At 43.5% G+C, this 26,299-nt stretch overlaps 1 protein-coding gene across 4 annotated transcripts in view; it reads right to left on the minus strand.

Annotated features, from left to right (window-relative positions):
* The window catches only part of LOC147019880 (sarcolemmal membrane-associated protein-like), a 204,523-nt gene that overhangs the window by 139,196 nt on the left and 39,028 nt on the right, over window positions 1-26,299 (minus strand). For all 4 annotated transcript variants that reach the window (XR_015061559.1, XM_085894680.1, XM_085894682.1 and 1 more), the window contains exons 7-11: window positions 19,321-19,392; window positions 14,006-14,146; window positions 12,662-12,799; window positions 7,629-7,821; window positions 6,053-6,106 (exon numbers count right to left, since the gene is read on the minus strand). Coding sequence is in view for 3 of the 4 variants with exons in the window: in XM_085894680.1 (XP_085750806.1) it covers window positions 6,053-6,106; window positions 7,629-7,821; window positions 12,662-12,799; window positions 14,006-14,146; window positions 19,321-19,392 (598 nt within the window). In the remaining variant the exon portion in view is untranslated. The remainder of the gene's footprint in view (window positions 1-6,052; window positions 6,107-7,628; window positions 7,822-12,661; window positions 12,800-14,005; window positions 14,147-19,320; window positions 19,393-26,299) is intronic.

Genomic DNA, 26,299 nt, shown 5'->3' on the forward strand with positions numbered 1-26,299 from the left:
CTGGAGCGCAGCCTGCCGTGCCGAGCCGAACTGTGGGTCGCTGGGGAGAGGCCGGAGAGGAGTCGCCAACCAGCGGCATAACGGTCCGAGGTGATCGGGCCCCGAAACAGTCCAAACGACGCGGAGGAACGGACGGGCTCTTTAGAGAGCATCAACTCTGAGAGAGCAAAGGCCCGTTCATTCCTCCGAGGCGTTGTCGACTGGGCCTGATCGACCGGGCCGCACGACGAGGCCTGGGCCGCGCCGCGGTCACGCCAGCTGCCATGTGGACAGGACGCCGAGGAGCACCCAGCGAGTCGCCACGAAGGCGGCAGGTAACCAGCGTGGCCTCTCGGAGCTCCTTCGGTCTCCCAAGCTCTGAGAAACATTAAAGGCTTCTGAGCCCAGGCCTTTTCTTTTCTGGGATTTTGCATGAACGTTGTGGCGCCATGTCTTTAAGTAGAACTGTTAAGTGCATGTGTGTAAATAAATAATAATAGATGGTTGTAGTTCTTTTTCTTGCTTGCGTTTTGTCCCATATGTGCATTGGTTGCATACATGACTGCATGACTGCTTACGTGTGTGTAATAAACGTTATTGTTTAAATGTTAACCCGTTCGTTGCGTACTTTCCCTCATTGAACTGCCATAATTGAGTTTGGAATATAGCTGGCTTTTTAATAGCTGATAAAAGAATCGGATCCGGCGGGGCTTGGCGATATACACCACTCGGCAAATCGCAAACAAGGCGAGCTGTTTAGCGGCTCGTTTCCAAGCAGGCCCCGTTGAGGTACAGTCTCTCGGTAGTCTGCCCGCGCGATTGACGAGGTAAATCGACCAATCGTCGATCGGACCCTGTAGCGCGGGTAGAGTATTGACAAGGCTGTGGTGTGATTAAAGATACACCCGCAGCTGGATTTTAGCGTTGTTCCAAAAGCTGCGACTTGGTTTGTCCGTTCGGTGGGCGAGTGTGGCCGCCATTGGCAAGAAGCGGTCGCCCGCATGCCGAACGGGTGGTAACCACAACAATATATATTCACATCTGCATAAATAAACACATCTACATGTATATATATTGTTACGTTTGAGGGGGGGTATGCATTCAAAGGGTAATTAGGATGTTTAATTAGGATGCTGTTCGAGTTTACCAGGATCTCGATGTAATAAGTAGCAATTCAGTGGTGATAAGTTGTCTAGTAAATGTTCATTTCTTCAAGGGGGGAAATGATAATTGTCACGTAATTAGATAGGGACACGGGATAGGGTAAGTGTGTCTGCGTAAACCCCTTTTGGTATTCTCTGGAGACTGGCCGTGACGTCACAGGACTGTGCAGCGGATGGCTCCGCCCCGTGATCACGATTGGCGGAAGGCGACGGCGGTGGGCCAATAAACGGCTCGATTGGAAGTGACGAGGACCAAGGATAAAAAGGTTCTGTTCGGGGTCGAAAAGGAAGAGGAAGAAGATCTGGACAAAAAGATCGTGTTTTTTTTGGTGTGGAGGCTGTTGCGCGGAGAGCATCCTTGTTGTTGTGCTGATTCGATCGTGCTGACTGACTCGTGTGCTGACTCGGAGTACGGGGTCGAACGGCGGGCGGACCTGCCTCCCTCTCCTGCTCGCAACTTGGCGCCAAAACTGGTTCCCTGGCGGCTGTGAGCAGACTTGGGCCAAGACCAGGAGGTCGACAGCACCACGGTTTCTCCTGCCCCCCTGACGAGAGCGAGGCCAGCTCGTCCGACGCCGATTCAGGGACAGTTGCGTCTACACCACGGTCCAGCCTGACCACCAGAAATAGCTACGGTGTGTGTGTGTGTGTGTGTGTGTGTGTGTGTGTGTGTGTGTGTGTGTGTGTGTGTGTGTGTGTGTGTGTGCTTGGCGCCTCAGAGGGTTTGAGATCTCTATATTCATTGGAATTGTCTGTGTTTTTCCCCACGCCCGATCTCACACCATCCCGTCGAATCGCCCCGGATCCCTCTTCTTGCGGAGTCTTGTTATTTCTGGTTAATAGTAAAAACGAATAAACATCATCAACTCAGTGAAAAGTGACTCGTGCCACCTTCCTCGTCCCGTTTGCGGTAGAGCGATTAGAACCGCCATGTTTGGGTTCTAAATAAATAAACCGCCTTCATCGTTTCGGCTCATTCTACGTTGGCGGGACTGTTTAAGTCCCGTGGACGTCACAATATATATATATATATATATATACACACACATACATATATACATATATAAGCACATCTACATCATATATATGATGTAGATGTGTTTTTGTATGTGTGTGTGTATATATATATATATATATATATATATATATATATATATATATATATATATATATATATATATATATATATATATATATATATATATATATATATTTTTTTTTTTTTTTTTTTTTTAATGTTGATGTGTTTTTTTATGCAGATGTGTTTTTGCATGAATATATATTTATGTTTATATATATATATATATATATATATATATATATATATATATATATATATATATTTATCATCATATCCCAATGGTCTTGGTGGAAGGAGCCTGTTCAGTGTTTAGCTGTCCAATTGGAGGATGCAGAGTCTGAGTCGGAGCCGCTAAGGCTGTTGTAGAATCATCTTCATCACCATCTGTGATCGTGAGATGAGTTCATGTTCCTCTTCTTCTTTGTACAAATAAGCACAATGAGTGGACAAACTCTTTTTGCCGACATAACATAGGGTCCATGGAATAGATAAATCTTGCTTCTAGCATTCAGAGGTGCGTTAGACTTCGTCCTCCACTTAATATCTTGAATGCATCCACATTATAATGTTTAGCACAGTTTGCATTCTCAATCAAATGCTGTGCAATATCAGATACGCATGGTGTTGACATTGATGCTGGGGCCTTCCTTCAAGCACATACCGGCTGTATTCATGTACCAATTGTGATTTTCCTGATGGGCAAATGTACCAGGCTGATCCCCCAGCTGTCGAGTTGGACGTCAAGGGTGTTACAATCCCTGTTGCTGACGCTCAAATCAACTGTGGTCCACCTTCGCTTGTGGAAACACGGGCTGTGGTGAACCAGTTGAAACGGGGCAAAGCGCCAGGGATCTGTGGCATCCATGCTGAACTTCTCAAGGCTGGTGGAAATGCTGCACTCGTGTTGTTGCATGCAGTTTTGTGCTCTGCCTGGAACACAGGCATCATCCCAACTGACTGGAAGAGGGGCCTTGTTGTCCCTCTCTGGAAAGGGAAGGGTGATCGCCAAGACTGCAACAACTACCGAGGGGTGACGCTGCTCTCAGTGCCGGGCAAGGTCTTTGCTCGGATAATTCTTGATAGGGTTCGCCACCATCTGCTTGAGCACCAGCGTCCAGAGCAGTCAGGCTTTACACCAAAGAGGTCAACGATTGACCGTATCCTTGCCCTTCGTGTCCTCACCAAACGCAGACGAGAGTTTCGGCAGGGGCTGCTTGCAGCCTATGTTGATCTCTGTAAAGCGTTCTATTCAGTGAATCGGGATGTCCTCTGGAGGATTCTTGGTCTTCGTGGGGTGCCACCAAAACTGATCGATCTGATGTCTGAACTCTACTCTGGTACTGAGAGTGCTGTGAAGTGTGGTGGTACCATCTCTGACTTATTTCCAGTTGTTACTGGAGTTCGTCAGGGATGTGTACTGGCCCCCACACTTTTAAGCACTTGTATGGACTGGATTTTAGGGAGGATGTCGGAGAGATCAAGCTGCGGTGCATCGTTTGGGAATGTCAAGATCTCGGACCTTGATTTTGCAGATGATGCAGTCATCTTTGCGGAGACTCTAGACATCCTTTTGGGGGGCCTCGAGGTGCTGAAAGAGGAGTCGGAGCTGCTGGGATTACGGGTTTCTTGGGTCAAAACTAAGATCCAGGCTTTCGGTGACATCTTGGATACTGCTGTCCTGTCTGTGTCTGTTTGTGGTAAGGATGTTGAGGTCGTAGAGAGATTCACTTACCTTGGCAGTGATATTCATGTCTCTGCTGGCTGTGAAACAGAGGTCAATAGACGTCTGGGTCGGGCCTGGGGAGTCATGGATTCACTGGATCATGGGGTGTGGCGCTGCCGGTACCTGTGCGGGAGGATGAAAGTCCGAGTCTTCAGGTCCTTGGTACTTCCAGTCTTGCTCTATGGATGCGAGACTTGGACTCTAACAAAGGATCTGAGACGGAGACTTAATTCCTTTGGTACCAGGTCTCTTTGGAGAATCCTTGGCTATCGCTGGTCGGATTTTGTGTCCAGCGAGCGGTTGCTGAGAGAGACTCGGATGAGATTTGTTACCTGCATAGTCCGTGAGCGTCAGTTGCGGCTGTATGGACATGTGGCTCGTTTTCCTGACCCTGATCCTGCTCATCAGATTCTCTCAGCGAGGGAGTCTCGTGAGTGGAGGAGGCCAATGGGCCGACCACGTGCCTCATGCTTGCAGCAGGTTGATCAGCATCTCGAAGAGATGGGGATGGGCCAGGCATCTGCCTGGGGGATGGCCAGACCGAGGCCCCTGGAGTACCGGCGGAAAGTGGACGCAGTGACGCGCTGCTTTGGCGCATGCTCCCATACCAGATCTGACATCATCGGTGTCTTTGTTATAAGGTCATAATTGCATACATAGAACACTACATCTGATCAGTATGAAAATTGTGATCATGTCAGAATAAATTGGTCCACAGAAAAAAAAATGATGACGTCATCAGCTATGTGGTTTGGCAGCCGTATTCTTATTATTATTATCATTTTTTTTTTAAACCTTAAAAAATCTTCTTTTCTGAAATAGCTGAACAGATTGAGGTGAAACTGTGCAGGTGTGACCGACCACCTATCCATGAGGAACAAAACGTTCTGACCCTTTCTCATATGTCACATGGTTTGGCAGCCATATTTGATTTAACTTTAAACCTATAAAAAATAATTCTCCATCATGGCTGGACAGATCAAGGGGAAACCTCACACACACCACATGTTCCCCAAGCCTTGGGGATACTCGGGTCCGTTCACGAATAATTGATAGGTCACATGGTGTGGCAGCCACATTGGATTGAACAAAAAAAAATTCTCTTCAACCACTTCATCGATTGATGTGAAACTTCACAATGATGTAGTAGGAATGTGGAATATATAGGTTCTAAATTTCAACTTGATCAGATGTATAGTCTCGCAGCCAGAATGTTTTTTGTTTTTTATCTGGGTTCTTTTTTTTTTTTTTTTGGATGTGGCTCACTTGGCCGTGCCTGGATGGGTTTGAGGGTAGAGGAGTCGCAGCCGAAAGGCGAATCCTATCCAGGTTCCTCCTGATGACTTCATCTTTGCTTTTTACTTGTTCGGGTTCCTTCTGATGACCCCAATGCAGGACTGTACCTATTTGGTCTTCCATTTGATTTGAATTGAATTTATTTTAATCCCATTCTGAATTGAACTGAATAATAATAAATATCATGGGTCAGGGTCAGGTGTCCGATCAAAGCGAGACTGCATCAAAGCCAGACATCGTGGTACCCGGTCATCACTTCCAGCACTTATAAAGTGGCAGTTCTTAGTTATGTAGATTATTAATTCGATAATACTCCACACAAAACTGCAGAAACACCACACAAAACAAGTAGTCATGGCGAGGGTCTACAATCTCCGATTGCTCTTTTTCTTGTTGTTTCTTAGTTGTCCATTATTCTTGTTACAGATCCTGCCCAGTACCATTTGAGATTCTTGATTGTGACCAGAATGTCATGGAATTTGGTTTTCTGTCTGATCAATTCCATGCCCACAGAAGCTTATTTCTCACACAATTTGTTAAATAACACCATTTTAGAGCCCCAGTGACAAGAAAAAGAAGTAAAAGCATCTCCATTTAATCCCAAATGGTCCAATTTAAGCCCTGCTTACTGTTTGCGTTTGGTTACCTCATACGTTTCCGGAGGAATATGTTCCACATTAACCCTACTTGGCAACACCGCACCCAAAGGGTCACTTTTGCCGGTTTCAATTCCACTTGGATTTGAACCAGTTTTGCTCACTTTCAAACATGCAATTAACATTGTGATCACCCCTATTCCATGAGACTTACTTCCAGTATCCACAGCTCCATTAATCTCCAGCAAGGTAGATCTTTCTCGCCATCCTGCAAGGAAGAGTGCAGGGACAACACAAGGTAACACCGTTCACCGGATACGTTCCACTGCATGTGTAAAAAGTATCGGCATTACAACATGCAGGTGCCATTGCTGTGGAAACAGCTCCAGCAATGCAGTCAGATTAGAGGAACATCGAGAGTACATCGTGGATTAGGCCATTCGAGCGCCTCTGCACAATGGCCAAAGACTCAAACAATCACGCCAGATTTAGTTCGCACAGATTTGTTGAACTTCCTGTACAAAAGCTGTCATGTCACTCCTTGCCAGCTAAACCAATGATATAAGAAAATATGGAACTGCTTGCAAAGTCCAGCAGTATTATGGCTGGTATGGATCTGAACAGTAATATTCCACGTTCAGATATGCTCGCGATGGTCCAAATGCTGCCACAGATGAGCACTGTGAGGCAATCGTAAATTTCAAGAAATAAATACACTTCAAAGTCCCAACAGGAGATCGTTTGGTCTATAATGCCAATGTTTTATCAACATGGACCTCGTCGATTAATGCATTTATTTTCTTTGTAACAATCCAATTCTTACTCGAAGCTTAATCCAACTTAACATCCACCTCCCTATAACTTTTTTTATAGTCTGACAGGATGACGCAGAGGTAGAACACCTTCTTAAGCTGCCTAGCCTGGGTTTAATTCCCAACCTGACTTTAAAATGGCAGCTTAGTACTCATGATTGTATGGTGCTTCGCAGACTAGGTGAGTTATTGCTTGCATTTTGGCCAAACCTGTGCCTAAATTTTAGGGAGCAGCTCTGACAAACAAATTCACAAACCCAGATGTTCAGATGCCATATGTATTTATACACGTTTCTTCGTCTTCGGCTACAAAGGTTAACTGGAACAGAAAATAATTTCAACCAACCTGCATATACCAATTAATTTTTTTAAAGGAGACAATCGAGTCACAATACCAGCAACACGATGGCCTACTCTTCTCGATACTGTAGTTAATGTCCATAGCGTAAATGCAGACGCGACAGCTGGTTTAACATTTTCTTCGAAAGGAAGGTAGGACCCAAGATGCAACCGACTCCCCCCACATCCAAACCATGAACCCCGACCACTACCCCTACCCACCAGCATTATATGAAAAGGGCAGTTTTAGTCAGATTGAACTGCATGAGGGAACGGAATAAATCCAGGTACAGACACAGCTCATCGGCGAGCTCACGCAGCCGAATGTTCAACTATAAAATTGGAACGAAGTCGGGGAGAAAACAAACAAAAGGAAATTTCCATGACGATGAAAAAAGTAAAAAAAAATTCATTCATGGAAGATCAAAATCCTCGATTTTTACAGCCCATAAATACCCAAAATAGGTATTTGCTTTCTTCTCTGAAACGACACGCAATTTCGATGAAACTTGACCACAACCTTCATCACGCGTGATGTACCTATGTATTCATGGCTCATGGTCCAATGGCTTTCCAAAAAGGGCAAGGAAAAGTGAAATTGAAAGGAAGTCGAACGAGTCGTTTTCTCAAACAGCTCACCTTTAAAATTGCCCAAATGTTCATGAAATCCAGAGCTTGTTCTCTCAACGTTATGGTCATCTTCTTCCTCTTCTTCATCTCCAGTGTCCCTGTCCTCCTCTTCATGTTGCACGTTCTCTCCGTAAATCTTCGTGCAGTTTTGCTGGTCTTGCATTCCCTGCTCAGTAACCTTGGTCTGCTGCGGCTTTGATACCTGGACACAGCAAAGGATGATGGGCGAAGTGGTGAGCAACATCAAATTGAACAACTTTGAGAGGCATCGTTAGGAGTGGGAGAGGAGAAAATGTGATTAAACAGATTTAGATATAACCTAGCATTCTCTTTGGGAGCATCTATTTATTATTCATACAAACATGAAAAATTGATTGCATGGTCTTTGCAGATACATGAAAACATTCAAATTAACAACAAAGGAAAGAAAAACTTAATGATCCAAACACTTTTTTGAAAAAAAAATTAACAACAGGGGGATTCTGCTTCTGTCCATCCATCTGTCCATCACACCATCTCCTCCTCAATGTTTGGAAAGGAATTCACCAAACTGGGTGGTTATGATCACTACATGGTAGGAAGGTGCAACAGCAGTGTCATTATAACACTGCACCCTGGGGCAGGGTCAAAAGGTCAAATAAAAAAAAAATGCAATTACAGGTACATTTTAAATATTTTTTAAATGAAACTTTGTGAAGGCAATCAACATTGGACGACATATGAAGTATATAACGATTTTTTTTGCATTTGACCCACGGTTCATGCCCCAGGGGATGGCGACTTGGGGTCACAGGGGATAAAAGGTAAAATTATAACTCAAAATATGAAATTAGCTCATTCCTCATGGAACTTTTTGGCATCTTTCAACTTTGCTTAATGTGGGAAGCGTGGGAATTTGCTTTAGTTGAATGTCGATCCAATTCATTGTCGTCATGTGATTATTCTATAGACATAAGAGAATTTAATTAATAGTCATTAGCAGTACAGCCGAGAAGTATGCACACTCACTTTAGAGCTGTCTAGCCTGGGTTTAAATCCCGAACCAGCTATAAACTGTCATCCTGGTGTTTTACATTCAGGATGAATCATCAATGTGTGCACTATCCATCAGAAGGACGTTAAACTGGAGGATCTGATTGCCAACACTGGACATTGGAAGATAATAAAGATCCCACTGTGTCTTTAATGAAGGGAAGGTGAGTGAAGGTTATGGTTTAGCCGGCACACTGGCAAAATTCCAAATTACTGCCACCTTCAATCAAATGTCAGGCCTGCCCAGGCCGATTCGTGAAAGATTTGGGCCAACAACCTTCCCAGGGAGACCCCACAAGAAGGTGGGAATAATTGGAGGCCATCATAGAAGGAAATTAGTTACATGTGTAGGCAAGCTGGGCCAAATGATCTAAATCCCACAGTAAGGAAAAACGATAAAATTAACCTTGCAGAACTGTATTTACATAAACTACATATATACAACACCAGAAATGTTGAATTTACACATTGCAGCTCCTTAAATACCAAAGTCGACAATCATTCAAAATAACAACTCAAAAATCCCAAAAAACAATTTGGGGAAAATATTGTAATCACATCAATCTCTTCACGGCTCAAGACTCCTCACCCGGACAATGATATACCGACGTGGTCGATCTTTTGGTCAAGCTCGTTGCTTTTTAGAGAGACCGCCATGTTAGGATCTACATCTGATCCAGCCATCTCAACTTGGGGTCATTAAACTTTGCCTGCATAATCATATTTTCTAAATTTTCATTTTGCCTCCTCAAAATATGTCCAATGAAGCACAACATGATTTCATCGATAATGTTGAATAGCCCTTTTTGGACTCGGCTTCATCTATAATCATTGTGCTTATCATTGTCACAGTCTATGATATCATGTAGTCCACACTCTGTGTGCGCGCCACATCTCAAATCCATTTAAGTGTTTCTTGTCAGTTTTACTTAAAGTCCACGCTTCACAAGCAGAAGTCGCATCTGAAAACATTAATCCCTTATCAAACAAAAAATAATTAATCTTTCCTTTCCTTCACCGAGTTTTAGCTCACCTGAACTATAAGTCCGGTGAGCTTATGCGATAGAGCAGTGTCCGTAGGTGAGTCAGTCAGTGAGTGAGTGAGTCAGTCAGTGAGTCTGTAAACACTTCAGGCATTATCGCTTGAACTAAACAGACGATTTTGATGAAACTTGGCCACAAGCTTCATATCTGATGCCTAACAAAGGTGTATTGACTGCATCAAAATCTGCGCTCAATAAGGGGTCTACTGGGGGGGGTGGGGAAGGAGGGTTGACCCCCCCCAATATAGGTATATGCTCTTCTCCGAGACCACACACACACACACACACACACACACACACACACACACACACACACACACACACACACACACACACACACACACACACACACACACACACACAAACAATTTCAATGAAACTTGATCACAACCTTCACCACCCGTGATGTACAAAGTTTGTTCACAGCATTAAAATATATATAACTAGAACGGGCACTCATAGAGCGCATACCTTCGCCGCCACTACTTTTTTTGTTCTTGGTATGAGTGTGGGGAACTGGTTTCATGCTGGTTTCATGTAAATCGAATAAGAATTGACCGAGTTCTGCCAAAAACCGCATATTTTTCAAGGGCGTGACCCCCCCACCCCGACATTTTACCCCAACCGGTGACATGTGTTATGACGTCATTGTGTCACAAGATTGGGCATTAAATTCTGAACATTTTGGTGCTGGGTTCATGTAAAGCGGACAAGAATTGACCGCGTTATGACAAAAACCGCATATTTTTCAAGGTCGTGACCCCCCTGACCTTTGACCCCTAACCGGTAACAAGAGTATGGGCGTCATTGTGTCATATTGCATATCACAAGATGAGGCGTTGAATTCTGAACATTTTGGCGTTAGTTGCATGCAAATTGAATAAAAATTGACCGTGTTATCGTAAAAAGACGATTTTGACCTTTTCGTGACCTTGACCTTGACCTTTGACCCGAACGATCCCAAAATCTAATCCAATGCTTCCTGGCTAATAACCAATCATCCCACCAAATTTCATGCAATTCGGTTTAATACTTTTTGAGTTATACGAATCACAAGATTACAAATAAATAAATAAATAAATAAATACACGCCGACCAAAACATAACCTTTCGCAGAATGCGAAGGTAAATATAAGTATCAGTGTCTAAAGGGGTCGAAGGGGGATTTGAGTGACTGTTGCTCCAGACCCAGGTGAGCTTCAGGACCCGTTGTCCTGTTTTTATTTGTTGCCATGGTCAGTCGTCTCTGTTTCATTACCACAGCAATCACCGAAGGCAAGTAGTTAAATCTGTGAACGGTTTCATTCCCTTTTCTATCTCTGGATATGTTTGTGTCTCTATCCTCTCTTTCTAACAGTCATAGACCGTCTCATCGATGCTGACATGGAGCCCCATCAGTTCCTGTTCGTTTTCAACTTTGTTGAGTAAGGCTCGCATTTCGGTTGCATTATTGGTGAATAATAGTGTCATCCGCATACCTGAGGTTTCTCAACCCTAAACCACCAACTCCTGTTACTCCCTCAATTCAATGATTGACTTTCTCATAATGTATTCCACAAAGTTCTTAAACAAAACAGATTCGGAGATCGGATGCATCCCTGGCAAACTCCTTGCCCCAATCCCAAACCATATGCACTTGTATTTTTATTTGTTTATTTTTTTTTTACAGTTTTTACCATAGCCTGCCGCTCTTTGTACAACTTGAGGTTCAATGGTTGTCATCTTTCCATTCTTTGATATCAGCTTTCTTTGGCAGAGGCATAAATATTGATATCTTTCAGTTTTGTGGCTGTATTAGGATACAAAAGCAGACACATCCTTTCTATTCCTGTTACGCCTAACTTTTTAATCAGCTCTGCATGAATAATGTCCATGCCAGGCAATTTGTTAGTCCGGTTTCTGAAATGCTTGTCTGACTTCTGATAGCATAATATCAGGTTTCCCAATCAGGTGGGTCCTCAGCTGTCACTTGACTTGCGTTAACCACGGGCTCTTAGTGAGCATACATGCCCTCAACATTTACAACGGTCCAAGGACTTCAGGATCCTCTCCAAGAAGCTGCTCATTCTCTGCATTAATCAGAGATTTTTGCAGTGAATGGAGAAAAAAAAAATACTACAACTAGAAGGTTTATCACATATTCCACAGTCATGATTCGTATGTGTGCAAAAAACCCACAAATACCATGTACTAACATAAACACTTACGCACCCCTAATTCCTACCAGCAGCACCTTCACACACTTGCAATAAACATGTGGTCCCTTAACCATTGCAAGATTATCATTTTCATTTCAAAAAAGGAGATGTACTGGCTATACAATTGATCACGCTTTTTGGAACCATTCAGGAAATGAAGAAGTCAATAACATTTTGGAAAACTCCACCGGCCAATAATGAATAAGAGAAACAGCGCAAATATAGCCAGTCAGCAGACACAACAAAATCACGCAGCCGAGTAAAAGGGCCAGGATGCACTTTCATCATCATCATCATCATCATCATCATCATCATCACGTACCTTGCCCTATGCAGAGCATTTATTCTGCCGAAGCAGTTACTAAACTACAATCCTGGTCGGATCACCACTCCAGGCTGAGAAAGTCAAGGAAGGGATTTAGAATTTGGTCATGGGGCTGGCGATATCTTGCCTACTCTTCATGAAGGATGCCCTGGGATCTTTAACGTCCACCAATTAATGCTGGCAGATGGGACACTCAAGTCAACATCCATCTGAGAGACGACACACACATTAATGAGTCACCCCACTATGAAGCACCAGAATGACAGTTTATAGATTGGCTGTGATTCAAACCCAAAATAGACAGCATAGAGGTGAGTGTGCATACCTCGTGGCTACCCTGCCAGCCCAAATACACTTTGGGAAAAGATAAAAGATGAGGTGACGTCTTATTAAGCAGAGTCTGGAATGTGAGAATAAGGGGAACAAAAGCTACAATGGACAAACCCTAAAGTTTTCCTCCAGCTCCTCAATGCGAGACAATGCTGCCTCGTGTCGGCCGAGCAGCTCCAGCACTTCATTCTGCGACTGTGCCGACAGTAAGCTGAGTCGCTCTCGCTCAGTCTCCGAGCGCTGCAGCGTGCACTGTGGCGACACAACATACATATCTCAACTTTCATGAAAGGGAAATGTGCAACAAAAACTTTACCTGCTCCAGCAAATTCTGAAAGTACACAGGAAAACAATCTGGCATTGCACTATTTAAGCATCATATATGGTTCCCCAATGCTCTCTATCGTCGGCAAACCATCATTGCAGTAAAAAGTAATGGGTGAAAATATGAACACAAAAACACATTCTTTCAGACTTTTTTTATGACAAACACAGGTGGCTTTTTAAATGTTGGAAACAGACATCAATTGAAATACAGAACTACAATTTACAATTTGTAGAAAAAAAAATAAAAAAGGCCAAAAGCCATTTGAGAAATTATTTTTGAACTATAGTCCAAGAGATGCGACTAAAAGTTGAGGATCCAAGCAAGGTTTCTGAAGTGATAAAGGGGTTATGGGGGTGAAGTGGATCTCCATCTGAAAAGTTTGCAGGAGAGGGTATCCTTCCCTGAAATTTGTTGAAAGGCTATTGATAATATCTAAAGTTTTAGTTAAAGTCTTTGCTAATAATTCTTGTGATGTCGAATTTGGAAGTACCGGTACAAAAGAAGCTCGAGAGTTGTTTTTCAGACATATTTAAAGTTGGGTCGATGCCTTTAATGTACTTCACACTGTTAAAAGTTTAATTTCCATGACAATGGATAGGTATATGCTATAGCTCAAGGTCAAAGTGTTGGCAGAAGCAGAAGAGGTCATGACACAGTGACATGATTGAATACACACGATCATAAGAGAATGCTCAAAATCAGACTAAGCATAAAATGTAATTTTCAAGAAGAATAAATAATTAGCTATTTAGTTTTCCCTTTAAATGTTATTTTTTTTCCCCCACAAAATGTATCACTTGTTCTTTTTATTTATGCCTGATGTTGGCTTAATGGTTAGGGTGGTGGTCTTGGGATCATAAGATCCTGAGTTCAAACCCCACTTATCTATTGAATTAACACCAGGTGAGGTTGACTCTGCCTGTCATCCTTCCGAGGTCGGCAAAATGAGTGCCAGCTTGCTGGTATACTGTGGCGGAGTGGCGACCCTTCCAAGATTGTGTCCAATAGCCAAGGAGACTGCTTAGGCAGCACCAACGCTCTGCACAGAGTATGGTCCTGATGGATGGATGGATGGATGGACGGATGTTCATTTTATTTCTGTGGATCCTTAACAATAATGAACAACCCACCTGTAGTTCACAAAGCGCCTCCTCTGCCTTGAGCTTGGCCTCAACTGCTCGGGACAATGCTAGCTTGGCAGCACTCTCATACTGCTCCTTGTCCTTCTGCAACTCGCACAGCTCCGTCAGGGCACGCTCCTTGGATAGGGTCTGCAAGTAAATTTCGGAAAGCTTCAATGTGCACATTTGAAATTATTCTTACAAACCAAATGCATCCCGATAACTTTATTGCCGAAGACGAGACTTGCAGTATTTGCTGGAAATCGCTCAATAACGAGGAAGAGAGCATGCAAAAAAAAATCCCTTTACACATTGTCTCCTGAGGATAATCCTGGCAAATTGATTACACAAGTAAAAAGTGGAAATTGTTTTCACAATCACATGCTGGAAGAATGTAAAATAATGATGATCATGTTCCTCCTCCTCCTTCATATGCAGCACAGGCTGCAAGTAGCATCGTTGGCAGAGGGCGCAGCTGTGGCGCTAATGCAATGCCCCTATTACCAGTACACTGGTACTCATTTCGCCAACCTCTGAAAAATGACTGAATCCTCTGAAGGCTGAATCAACCCCACCTAGTGTTAATTCAATGAGTGGCGGGGCTCAAACTCAAGACCCTGAGATCCCAAGCCAGCCACCCTAACTGCTAAGCCAATATCATGCATGCTTCAATGGTTGTATTTCGGATTACCCAAGGCATTCCCTGCATGGGGTTATGTTTATTACTAAACACATTCCCTACATTTTCTAAATTGATCGTTTCCTATATTTCTAGACAAGTCAAGTCAGGGTAGTGGAAAAATAAAATTGTCAGGTGAGACCGCAATCATCTGAAAGGTTGTACAAGGATGGTCTCATGAAAAGTACAATTCTACACCTCCAATAGATAGTGATATTACTCCAAGAGCAATAAACTTTCCTTGATGGTTGCTTAAAAATCTGACGCCACATTCACATCGCACCAACTTCCAGCAAAATGCCAGCATTTTTTCACCAATTTGCTGGCATCGCTTTGATATGAATGGAAGCTCGAACCAATGCCGACATTGCATGCAATTGCAATGCATTGGCAACAATGCCAATATTTTTGGTGTGAAAATGGCTTAAACAAGTGGATCAGGGTGTCAAATAATGAACTAGAAGGGCAATCGGTAGAGCGCATACCTCTGACATGCAATACCTGATCCACGAGAACATATCAGGCCAAATACATTTTTGAAGTGTCATGCTATATATCGTTTTTGGCCCAATCTCTCAATGGTAAAGAATCATTAATTAAATTAAAAAAATTCTCGTAATCGGATGTGGATTCAGATATTTAAGTCATCGTCACCACCCAATCTGTCCACCAAGTTTCGGCTGAATCTGCCCACAACTTTTTGAGATATCATGGTATATATCAATTTAGCCCCAAGTGTCAATGGTGAAGAATTACTTGAAAAATTCGAGTATCCGGATCCGGATCTTCACGAAAATCGAATCAATTCGTCCTCGTCACACAACCAACCTGTCCAGCGATTTTTGTGTGAATCCATCCAAAATATTTTGAGATATCGTGATATATATATATATCGTTTTTGGCCGCATCTCTCAATGATGAAAAATCACTTCAAAAATTTTAGTTGCCGGATCCAGATCTTCATCAAAATCTAATTAGTTCGTCTTTGTCACACACCCAGCCTGTCCACCAAATTTCATCGGAATCCGTCCACATCTTTTTGAGATATCCTGCACACAAACAAACAAACAAACAAACAGACAGGAGTGAAAACATAACCTTCCACCTTCGGTGGCGGAGGTAAATATTGATGAGAATGAGTGAAACTGCATCAACCTTTCCAAAAAACAAAAAAAGTAAACTACATGTACTGTATTGCTAACTACATGTACTGTATTGCAGGTTCAGTAATCTGCGTGATCAAGACTGAAAAAAAAAAAGAAAAGAAAAGAAAAAAAAAAACAGTTGCATGAGATCAGATGTTGGAAAGAAGGAGATTATATTTAGATCTGCAAAATATCGACTCTGGCAGCAAGTTGCTAATGATGTGCAGGAGGCTGACTTGCCTGGAACTTGCCTGCACAGGGCAAGCAACCCTAATATAACATTTCAAAAATTAATGCAAAAGGAAACAGCAGGTTGGACAAATAACATAAGCACTGATGTCATTGCGGCCTCGATAATGATGATATGAATTTATTACACATGGCAGCTTCCAAGAAAGATGGATGTGCAGCAATCATCAGTAGGTGTAAAACTGTCAAGGCTGGTCTCTGCAAGGTCTTGAGCCCGTATCAGACTTTCGGCATTATTTCATTTCCCACGTCGTACATCAGTTTGTTCAGTATGCGTTGATACATCCGTCATACATATAAATATTTGCAAAAGCTCCTCATTGAGAAGGAAATGTAGAAAGCAAAAGTTGGCAAACAATGAAGTGATAACAATGGTGGATTGTGCAAATAATAAACTGTGTTCAAGAAGAAAATATTGGCACAAAACCTTAGGAGCACAAAACCCTGGGGTGTCGCACAAAACCCCAAGTCTAATTGACCGTTTCAGCTTTCACGTGTTCTTCCCCATGGTCCAACTGACCTTTCAGTGTGTCAAACAGAGGAAGAACTCGAGTGCTTTAACCCTGCAGTCGCAATCACCAATTTTACAACATATCATCCGACCTCTCAAACAACGGACATGTACGTATAGTCCACCCGTGAGAGACGTTCCAGCGATTACACAAGGAAAACTGGTTATTTAAAACTCCACAATTTTTTTTTTGTTTTACACACATTCGTGGCAAGGCTGGGTAACTGATTCGAATATCGTGTAAGTCAGTGCTTCTCAAACTATCTGATGTGGTGGACCGGCAGGTTTTTTTAATCCAATGTGCCAGGGACCGGCACCATATTTGTGCCATATTATTATTTGTTTATGATCCGAGAAAATATTGTTTGAACATCCGTAGTAATATTAATTTATACCGGAAAAATATTAAAATATAATGAATATAATAAAAGTTGACACATTTTTATATATATATATATATATATATATATATATATATATATATATATATATATATACATACACATATATATATATGCACATACTTCTCTCTCGTATTTTGAATTTGACGGCTTAAATATATTATTTTTCAAGATTTTATACATTTTCATTTTATACATTACATGTTTTATATATAATGATAATGTGAAACTGGAAACTCGCCGCGGACCGGCAGTCAATGACTCGCATACCGGCACCGGTCCGCGTACCACCACTTTGAGTATCACTGGTGTAAGTAATTGGCCAATACATATGTACATCCCTTTTGGACTCCACCCCAGTAGAGCATACAAATCCCTTGAGCCTTAGATGTTTACATTTATGCTATGTGCAGAGTGAAATGCACGGTTCAAGCTGCCATTCACCTAAATCGTCACATAAAAATGAAAGTTTATTTGGTGTATATTAATAATTACAAAATGACCAAATAACTAATTCGGAGGGAGCTTATTGAATCTGCATGCACCCATATGTTTGCAGGCTTCGATACGTGTTTGCAGTTATTTTATCACTATTCACAGAGAAATTTTGTCTGACTTGTCGAGCTGATTTTTTTTTCTTTAAGCTTAAATGATTGGGTGGTTAATCGGAAGCAAATACCAACAGCAAGCCAAGACGAGAAAGTAGAGTGAAGAATCATGGAAAGCTCTTTTCGAGCAAACGATCAGTGACCGGACCAGAACCAATAGCTTGAGAGTAAGGAAGAGGAGGGTTCGGATGACATTGAGAGAAGGGTGTTTCACTCGGAGAGTGGTTTATGCATGGAATGGTCTCCCTGGAAACAGAGACAGTAGATGGCAGCAGAGACAGCAGAGACGGTAGATGGACATAAACTGGAATTGGATAGGTACCTAGAGGGGTATATGAGTTTTGGCAGGATTGCGCAGGTGTGATGAGCCCAATGACGAACTCCTGTGTTGAAGTTCCTTCCATTTCCTTGAGAGCGTCAGTAGAGAACTGGTAGGAAGATGGCTGGCAAAGTACAAGTGGCTTCGTATCGAGTATGGTAAAAATGAACAGGTGCCCCGTTACCAAACAGAACAACACATTGAGTAAAGTAATTTCAAAAACTGTTGAATTGCTTGGGGTGGATCTTTCAATATTTTGACATTTGTTAAGGAATACTCCAACATTAATACAATTCTATGGCTGGTGTTGGCTCAATGGCCTGAGTGGTGGGCTTGGAATCCTAGGATCCTCATTTCAAATCCCACTCAGCTGTTGAATTAATACCAGATTGGGTTGACTCTGCCTGTCATCCTTCTGAGGTCGGCAAAATGAGTGCCAGCTTGCTGGTATCCTGCGTCGGAGTGGTGACCTGTGCAGGATTGTGTCGAATAGCCAAGGAGACTGCTTAGGCAGCACCAACACTCTGCACAGAGTATGCTCCCAATGGATGGATGGAATACAATTCTCCTCTACTCATTTCTTTTTCAAATGTGAATTTCCCTTTGTATTCAAAAAGGTGCACTTGCTACGAAGGCAGACATCCTTACTCAGCAGGAAAGAGGTGAAGACCACTGGTTGCAAAAGTTGGCTTTACATTAGTTGAGCCTGCCAAGGGCGAGGAGAGAGCAGTTGCTTGTGTCAGTGAAAAAGCATCGTGTCGTAAAGCGTAGGACGAATATAGTGCATTACCAGGCAAAGGAAAACCTCGCTGTACGGTAAGATTGTGTCTTTGTTGTTGTTGTTGTTGTTGATGATGTGTTAGTGTAATATTATATTTACACCCACCATTTACAATTCATATGCATCGTCACATCTTATTCATCAACTTTCTCCAAGACTTTGAAGTAGACGAGCACACTCACGATGAGTCATAGGATACAGTAAGCCTGGCGTTGGCTTAGCAGTTAGGGTGGTGGCTTGGGATCCTAGGGACCTGAGTTTGATCCCCATTCACCACTGAATTAACACCAGGGGGTTGACTCAGCCTGCCATCATTTCGAGGTCAACAAAATGAGCACCAGTGTGTACTGGTAATCAGAGCACTGCATCAGCGGCATAGCCACACCCCGAATCAATGATGCAACCAACAGCCAAAAAAGGCTGTACAGGATGGGATATGATACAGTGCACAAAATTGATATGACTAAGGATAAGAGCTGGTACTCCGTTCGGATGAAAGCATGGATGTATATATTGCACACAGTGTGATCGTCTACACTCTCTCCTCATATAGCTTCCTTTACTCATCAAGCAAGCCACCATGTATCCACCTTCTCTACCCAATACTGTTTTTGGATCTTCAGGTGTGTACCTTAGAGTAAACGAACAGCCGGTTTTCCAGTGAACTCAAGCGAGACAAGAGCTTGTCCTCCACTATGAGAGCCTGGACAGACAGAAGATAAGAAAGGTACAAATACAATTTGAAAAATTATAATTATAAATCAGAAAATAGAATCACTCAAAAGCATTTAATTAATTCATCCAAAAAAGAAATATGACTGAATGTAAAAAGGAAGGCCACTCACTCGCTCAAATGATGACGTCGACACTGCATCACGTGCTTCCCACTTTTGCTATAACATGTCCAGTTTGAATATCACACTATATGTGTCAGAGTTAATTGTTACTCTATGGTGTAAATTCACTCCCCATTGCAGGTCAATTTTCACAATTTCAAGAAATATCACAGAGGTTTCAGGGGGTTTTTTGCTCCTGATTTGTTTGCTGGTAAAATGTGAACACTTTTATGGTGCCTGACATGGTGGTGTGGTGTGTGTGTCTGTCTGTTTCTATCTCTATCTCTCTCTATCTCTCTATCTCTCTCTCTCTCTCTCTCTCTCTCTCTCTCTCTCTCTCTCTCTCTCTCTCTCTCTCTCTTTACAAGATCAAGACGCATGCAAGAGCAAGACAGAAAGCAAGAAGGCAATGAACTGATAGTGGGGAAGTGGAGGAACCATTGGACACAATAATCAGGGGAATGAACGAACAGGAAAAGATGAGGGGTGGGTGAGGGTAAACAAAGTAGCCTGCAAGGAAGAGGGTTAGGTTAGGAAAGGTTAATGGGGGAAATAAAGATCGAGTAAGAATGGGGGGATGACATGAGATGTTGGTATAGTCTACTTGCTGCCATGGAGGGAAGAGTGGAATAGAAGAGCCTCAGAATGGCAGTTCGATAGACTGGAAACAGTCGTGAGAAACAAAAGCGTTGAGGTTTGCGGTCAGTCTGGAGTTTGAAAGTTTTAACAGCAGCATATGGTGACGAGAAGAATGCACGTATCCTGTAGTTGTTGCGGAAGGTCAGAAGGCTGAGAGAGTTAGATTGGAGGAGAGGCATTATAGAAAACAGAGGCCGCTGACCTGTCTGCAATGTGAGAGCAGCAAACCGAGTGCTTCGGCCTCATCGTGGAAGATTCAAATAATATCGAATTTAATAATTCACAGAACCCAGGAGAAAAATCGATGCTGGGGTTCTGGCTTATAGGGGTTAGCAATACTCCACTGGGTTTTGGATAAAGGCATTCTGGGGAATGAGTAGTTCTGCGAGTAGACTTTTCAAGGAAAGACTTTGAATGATGGAGGATTCCCAGTCTGCAGTTGCTTTTGGAAGTCAGTTTTGATACTATCACGTCTGAATACCCGTTAATACAGGATTCTTCAGAGCCGGGACCTTTAGTCCCGAGAGATGGTCCAAACGGTCTTTTATGGCACTGCGCTGAATAATTACTCGACTTTACCGTTCCACAAGGTCACCCAAATAAGCCAAAAATCGAGGGTAAACACACAGAAAGCAGATGGCTGAAACACGTTTCGTTACCTTTTAAAGGATTAATTTGAAAAGCAAAGTGCAGGGAAGAGTGTCGACAAGACACTGTCATAAAAGGAACAAACCAAGCGAGTCAAAAGACACTACGAGGAGAATGGGGATATGCAAACTTATTACAAACTTATTACGAAGGAGTAATAAAACACAAAACCTAATCTACTTGGTGCCACAATTCACACTCGTACAACAAGACAATAATGCAGGCGGGACTTCCCTTTGTCTTTAATGCGCAGGGTGAACACTGGACTCAATGCAGCCCGCTTTAAGAAACCAGGAGCGAGACGAGAGCCAGTGACGACGGTGTCTAAAGACGAAGTAAAAAAAAACAGCCATGAACAGAGCAAAAGATGGGTAGGCCTTCAACCAAGCCTTGTGGCCATTTTTGTCCTTTTCCCCAATGAGGCTTCCTGGTCAGCACTTCTTCCTCCTCAAAGTGCTCATTTGCACTCAGTGCATGTGGAGCTCTCCTGTCTGAGGTCTTGCTTCCCTTCTCAAAAGGCAGGGCGATACCAGCTTGGGTCTATCGAAAAACTTCTGCAGAGCGAACCGCAAGAATCTCTTCCTCACAAACCGCGGCACTGCCCTCACAAGCTCTCAGTGGACCACTTGCTCGACCTCCGTCAACACGAGCCTCTCTTGGTTCTCTGCTGGTGGACGGAGTTCTCTTCTTCCTCCTGGGCTGAGTGTTCCTCTCAGGTGCTGCCCGAATAAAAAAATAAATGCACATTGTCACTTCTGATTACACAACCACTGCACCACCATGGCCGGCACACACTGGCCAGAAAGATCGTAATCGGCCTAGTTTCACACCTGTGACACGTGTCTCTTTGATGGGAAGTCCTCACCGAGCCCGCCTACACACGCATACCTAATTAATCTGTCTACTTTGTCTATAAATTACATATGCTGCCTCCTCAGTGTCACGTGTAACAAACGACTTGCTCTGCCAGATCCCTGTTGCATGTCAATCTAACCTATGCGAAACACACGGACCATACTAATCTTACCATAGTCTAGCTGTGGATCCCCCCCCCCCACCTTGCAAGTCACAATGTGTTTTACACAAGAAAGCTCATGGCTGATGGTGAGGCCTAAAAGTTCACGAGACTGAACCTCTTCCGGAGACTGGTGGAAATAGATAAGTGGTTTAATTTGACGATTCTTTCAACACCACTTGGTGAGACTGAGAACTTATAGAATTGAAGGACATATGACATTCATCAGACTAGTACGTCCGATCAATTCCAGAACAGCAGACAGAGAGGCAGCTGCAGTGGTATGGGGTACTGTAAGTCACAATGTGCAGTCGTCTAAAAAGAAAAGTGCATTTTCCAGGGCATCAGATAGGTCGTTTAAGTCGATGAGGAACAAGACTGGGTTGAAGTCACTGCAATGGGACACTCCAGCCTCCACTGGGAGAGGGGAGCAGAGGGATGGCGCATGGTACTTTGGTTAGGGAGAGGGATGGTGCATGGTGGTGGAACACTAACTCGCAATGTTGTTTATCGTGAGATTGGATAGACAAAACGTTTTTTTTCTGTTTGTTTACAATCACAATACTGAAAGTTATGACAAATGAGAATAAAGTTGAAGCATTTTGCAACTTTAGCCTGGTGTCGGCTTAACGGTTAAGATGCCTGGCTTAAGGTAAGTCTTCGGGTCTTGAGTTTGAGCCCCTGCCGTGCAGTTGAAATAACACCAGGTCAGTTGAATGAGCCTGTCATCCTTCCGAGATCAGCAAAATAAGTACCAGCTTACTGGGGTAATAAGCCATTCGAGTATCCTGCGTCAGAATGAAGACCTGTCCAAGATTGTACTCCTAAAAGCCCAGTCACACCTTGACGTTTTAGCCAGGAATGGCAACGTATAAAAATGCACGTAAAACGTTGGCGTACGCTGAAGTTTTGCGTTTTTTTAAGTTTTGGTCGTATTCATAATGTGTTGGTCGTATGCATAACGTATTAGTAACGGGCACAGAACGTTTCGTTGTGTTAAAGATAACTTATACCAACGAATGCTTGGCCTGTTGTCGGCGTTCACAACCTATGCCCAACGATAGTTTAACTTAGTCATAGTGCGCTGCACGTATCGCCGACGAACTCGTGGCGTTCTCTGTTAAAAACCTGACGTTCGCCGATTTAAATCATAACCGTCTAAAAATTGGAAGTGTCAACATCGCAGTCACACCTTGATGATTTAGCCAGCGTATGCCGACCAATGAAAAATGTGTCTAAAACGCTGGGACACGTCGAATACGGTATGGGTAAGTTGTGTATCCGTTAGCAGCACGATGAAAAACAATGAAGTACGCTGTCATATTCCGTGGTATGTCTAGTACGTCGTGAAATATCAAGCATGCTGACAATTTTACGACATACTCGACGTATGGCTCACAAGTTCCGCATACGCTGGCATAAGTTCTCGGCACGCTCCGCAATCGTTTACACACGTCGGCCACACGTTACTTGTAAGTTACTCATAAGTCGAAACACGTCGAGGTAATGTTTAGCATACCCGAAACTTAATTTTTTAACCTACGAGTAACGTGCTTTGCACCTATTAGTAGCGTGCTTTGAACCTATGAGTAGTGTGCCTTGAACCTATGTGTAACGTATCTCAAACGCACATTGGCGTATGTAGACGAATTTGATTGACGTCTTCCGGACGACCACAGAACTTACTGAACGTGTTTCTAACTTACAGCTACCGTATAATGGCGTATTGGCAGCGTTTAGGGGAATTGGTATATAAAAATGGGCTTCACAAGAGGAACCCGTCAGTGTTCCAGACTCCATATTGAGTAGATGTCAATGTCACGAGCAGTGGCAGTAGCAGTAGCAGTAGTAGTAGTAGTAGTTCGAGAGAATTTAGTGATGTCGATGTTATTAGTAGTAGTAGTAGTAGTCGTTCGAGAGAATTTAGTGATGTTGATGTTGGTAGTAGTAGTAGTACTAGTAGCAGTAGTTGGAGAGAATTTAGTGATGTCGATGGTAGTAGTAGTAGTTCGAGAGAATTTAGTCATGTCGATGTTAGTAGTAGTAGTAGTAGTAGTAGTAGTTCGAGAGAATTTAGTGATGTCGATGTTGATAGTAGTAGTAGTAGTAGTAGTAGTAGTACTTTCAAGTAACGTGTTGCAAAGTGTGAACAACGTTCGTGGAGCGTACTTACAAAACGTTACTCATAGGTTCGAAATAAGTTTCGGGTACGCTAAACATTACCCTCCACGTGTTTCGACTTATGAGTAACTTCCAAGTAACGCGTTTCAACGTGTGTCAACGATCGCATAACGTGCCTACAACTTATGGCCAGCGTAGCGGAACGTGTGAATCATACGCCGGCATACGTCGTAAAATTTCAAGCATGAAAAAATTTGAGGAAACCCAAAAGGTCAACGTTTAAACCCAGCGTACTACCACTTATGGCAGTGTTTTTCAGCGTGGTCTTAACATATACAAAACGTACCCATAACGTATTCGACATGTACCAGCATTTTAAACAAATTTTCCAAAAATCGGCATAAGCCGGCTAAAACGTCAAGGTGTGACTGGGCCTTAAGCCAATGAAATTGCCTTTGCAACCCTATGCGCCTCACGGTGCGAAAGGAATGGTTTATTATTGTGATGCAACTTGAAAAAACATCCAATGTATTGTCTCATCTAGGTTACTAAAGTGTATTGCTGTGTATATATATATATATATATATATATATATATATATATATATATATATATATATATATATATATATATATATATATATATGTTTTGTTGTTCAATATAATCATAGTGTTACGGCTGTGGATATTTGCAATACACCAGAAAGGTCCTCAGGTTAGATATATCGATAAGTTCATGTGTCGTTAGTCCACACCTGTTGTTTAGAGGGAATATGTGTGATTCATTCGGGCTGCGACGCTTTGAGTTAGCCATTTTTCTTTATCTATCTATCTATTTTGGACCAATCACTCCCCAACAACCAAATAGCCACTGCCAACAACGCCCCTGAACAACTATACCAAGCTGCCACTACCTTCACCTCCACAACCCCACCCCGCAAGCATCGCCTAACCCTCATTCTCAAACAACGCCTGCCAACAACCAAACCACCACAGCAAACCCTCCACCACCTTCGCCTTTCTCCTTCCACAACCATCAACCACATCACCTGTCAACACCGAGCGTCGTGCTGTCCAGGGCCCGTTCGGTGATTGTTGCCGAACGCCTCGAGCCGCGAGTACAAATGGATGCCTTTACGGGAGAGGAAATCGGATCAGGGGAGGTTCACGCCCCCTTTTCCTCCGTCCAATGGGCGAGCATCGGGCGGTGTGGCCCCGCCCCCAAGCACGATGCATGGGGATTCCTTTTAGGAGGAAATTCGGATCAAGAGAGGCTCACGCCCCCTTTTTGCCCGACCAATGGCTGAACATCGGGTGGCGTAGCCTTGCCTCCAAGCGCGTTTTGATCCGCGAATTTACATACACGCTCCTCCCCCGGTCTATAAAGACGCGAGCACAAGGCAACTCGCGGCTGGAAGAGGGAAGACGGAGGTCGTCGTCGAGGTTGTCATTGTTGGGTCGTGGGCGAAGTCACGTGTTTGCGGGGATCGGATGGCGAAGGGGACGGAGCTCAGAGTTGAGGTCGAGGGACGAGTCGCGGAGTGAAGCAGGGACGCGGAAGAGGGCGCAGAGGCGAGAGTTCGCCGGAGTCGGTGCGGTCCCAAGGCCCCGCTAGCGGGACGAAGCGTCCGCCATTCTTCTCTCTCCACCCCGAGCATCAACAATTCCCCCCATCCGCGCTGAGATAGCGCCGGTAACCCCGTCCGTTCCCCACCCCAACCGTGGTGTCGACCGACCAACACGTTCCTGCGCAACGCACGCCTAAAGGAGCTCACCGACCACGCCAGGGGCACGGAGTCAGGCACGTTACGCTGACATTGCGGCTAGCCCGCCATCGTGCCACGAGGGTGTGGGTAAGACCCCTTCGGTCTCATGGACCTGGCCGCTCACCCATGTCCCACGTACATTTGGTCCACGGACCTGTCTGCCCCCTTGCCTATGAGGGTGGCTTTTATTTGCTTTTTGTGTAAATGTGTGTGTGTGGTGCCAGTCTTTTAAGTAAACCTGAATAAGTGCTTGTACATTGCTTTATTTGGTTGTAGCTCTGCGTTGCTTTCACTATTATATTTGCATTCTTACTGTATGGCTGTGAATACGTGCTTGCCGTGTGTGTGTGTGTGTGTGTGTGTGTGTGTGTGTGTGTGTGTGTGTGTGTGTGTGTGTGTGTGTGTGTGTGTGTGTGTGTGTGTGTGTGTGTGTGTGTGTGTGTGTGTGTGAAATAAAAGTGCTTGTTAAATTGTGACCCGTTTCGTTGCGTCCTTTCCTTCGTTTGAAAGTTCCATCTTGCATCACGGAAGGGATTGGTAGTGGGTTTGGACACCCAGCAAGTAATCTGAACCGTCGAGGTCGGCG

This window comes from Eptatretus burgeri, chromosome 9, assembly GCF_056783735.1.
Source record: "Eptatretus burgeri isolate ZD-2024b chromosome 9, Ebu_testis_v1, whole genome shotgun sequence".
NCBI classification, from domain to species: domain Eukaryota; kingdom Metazoa; phylum Chordata; class Myxini; order Myxiniformes; family Myxinidae; genus Eptatretus; species Eptatretus burgeri.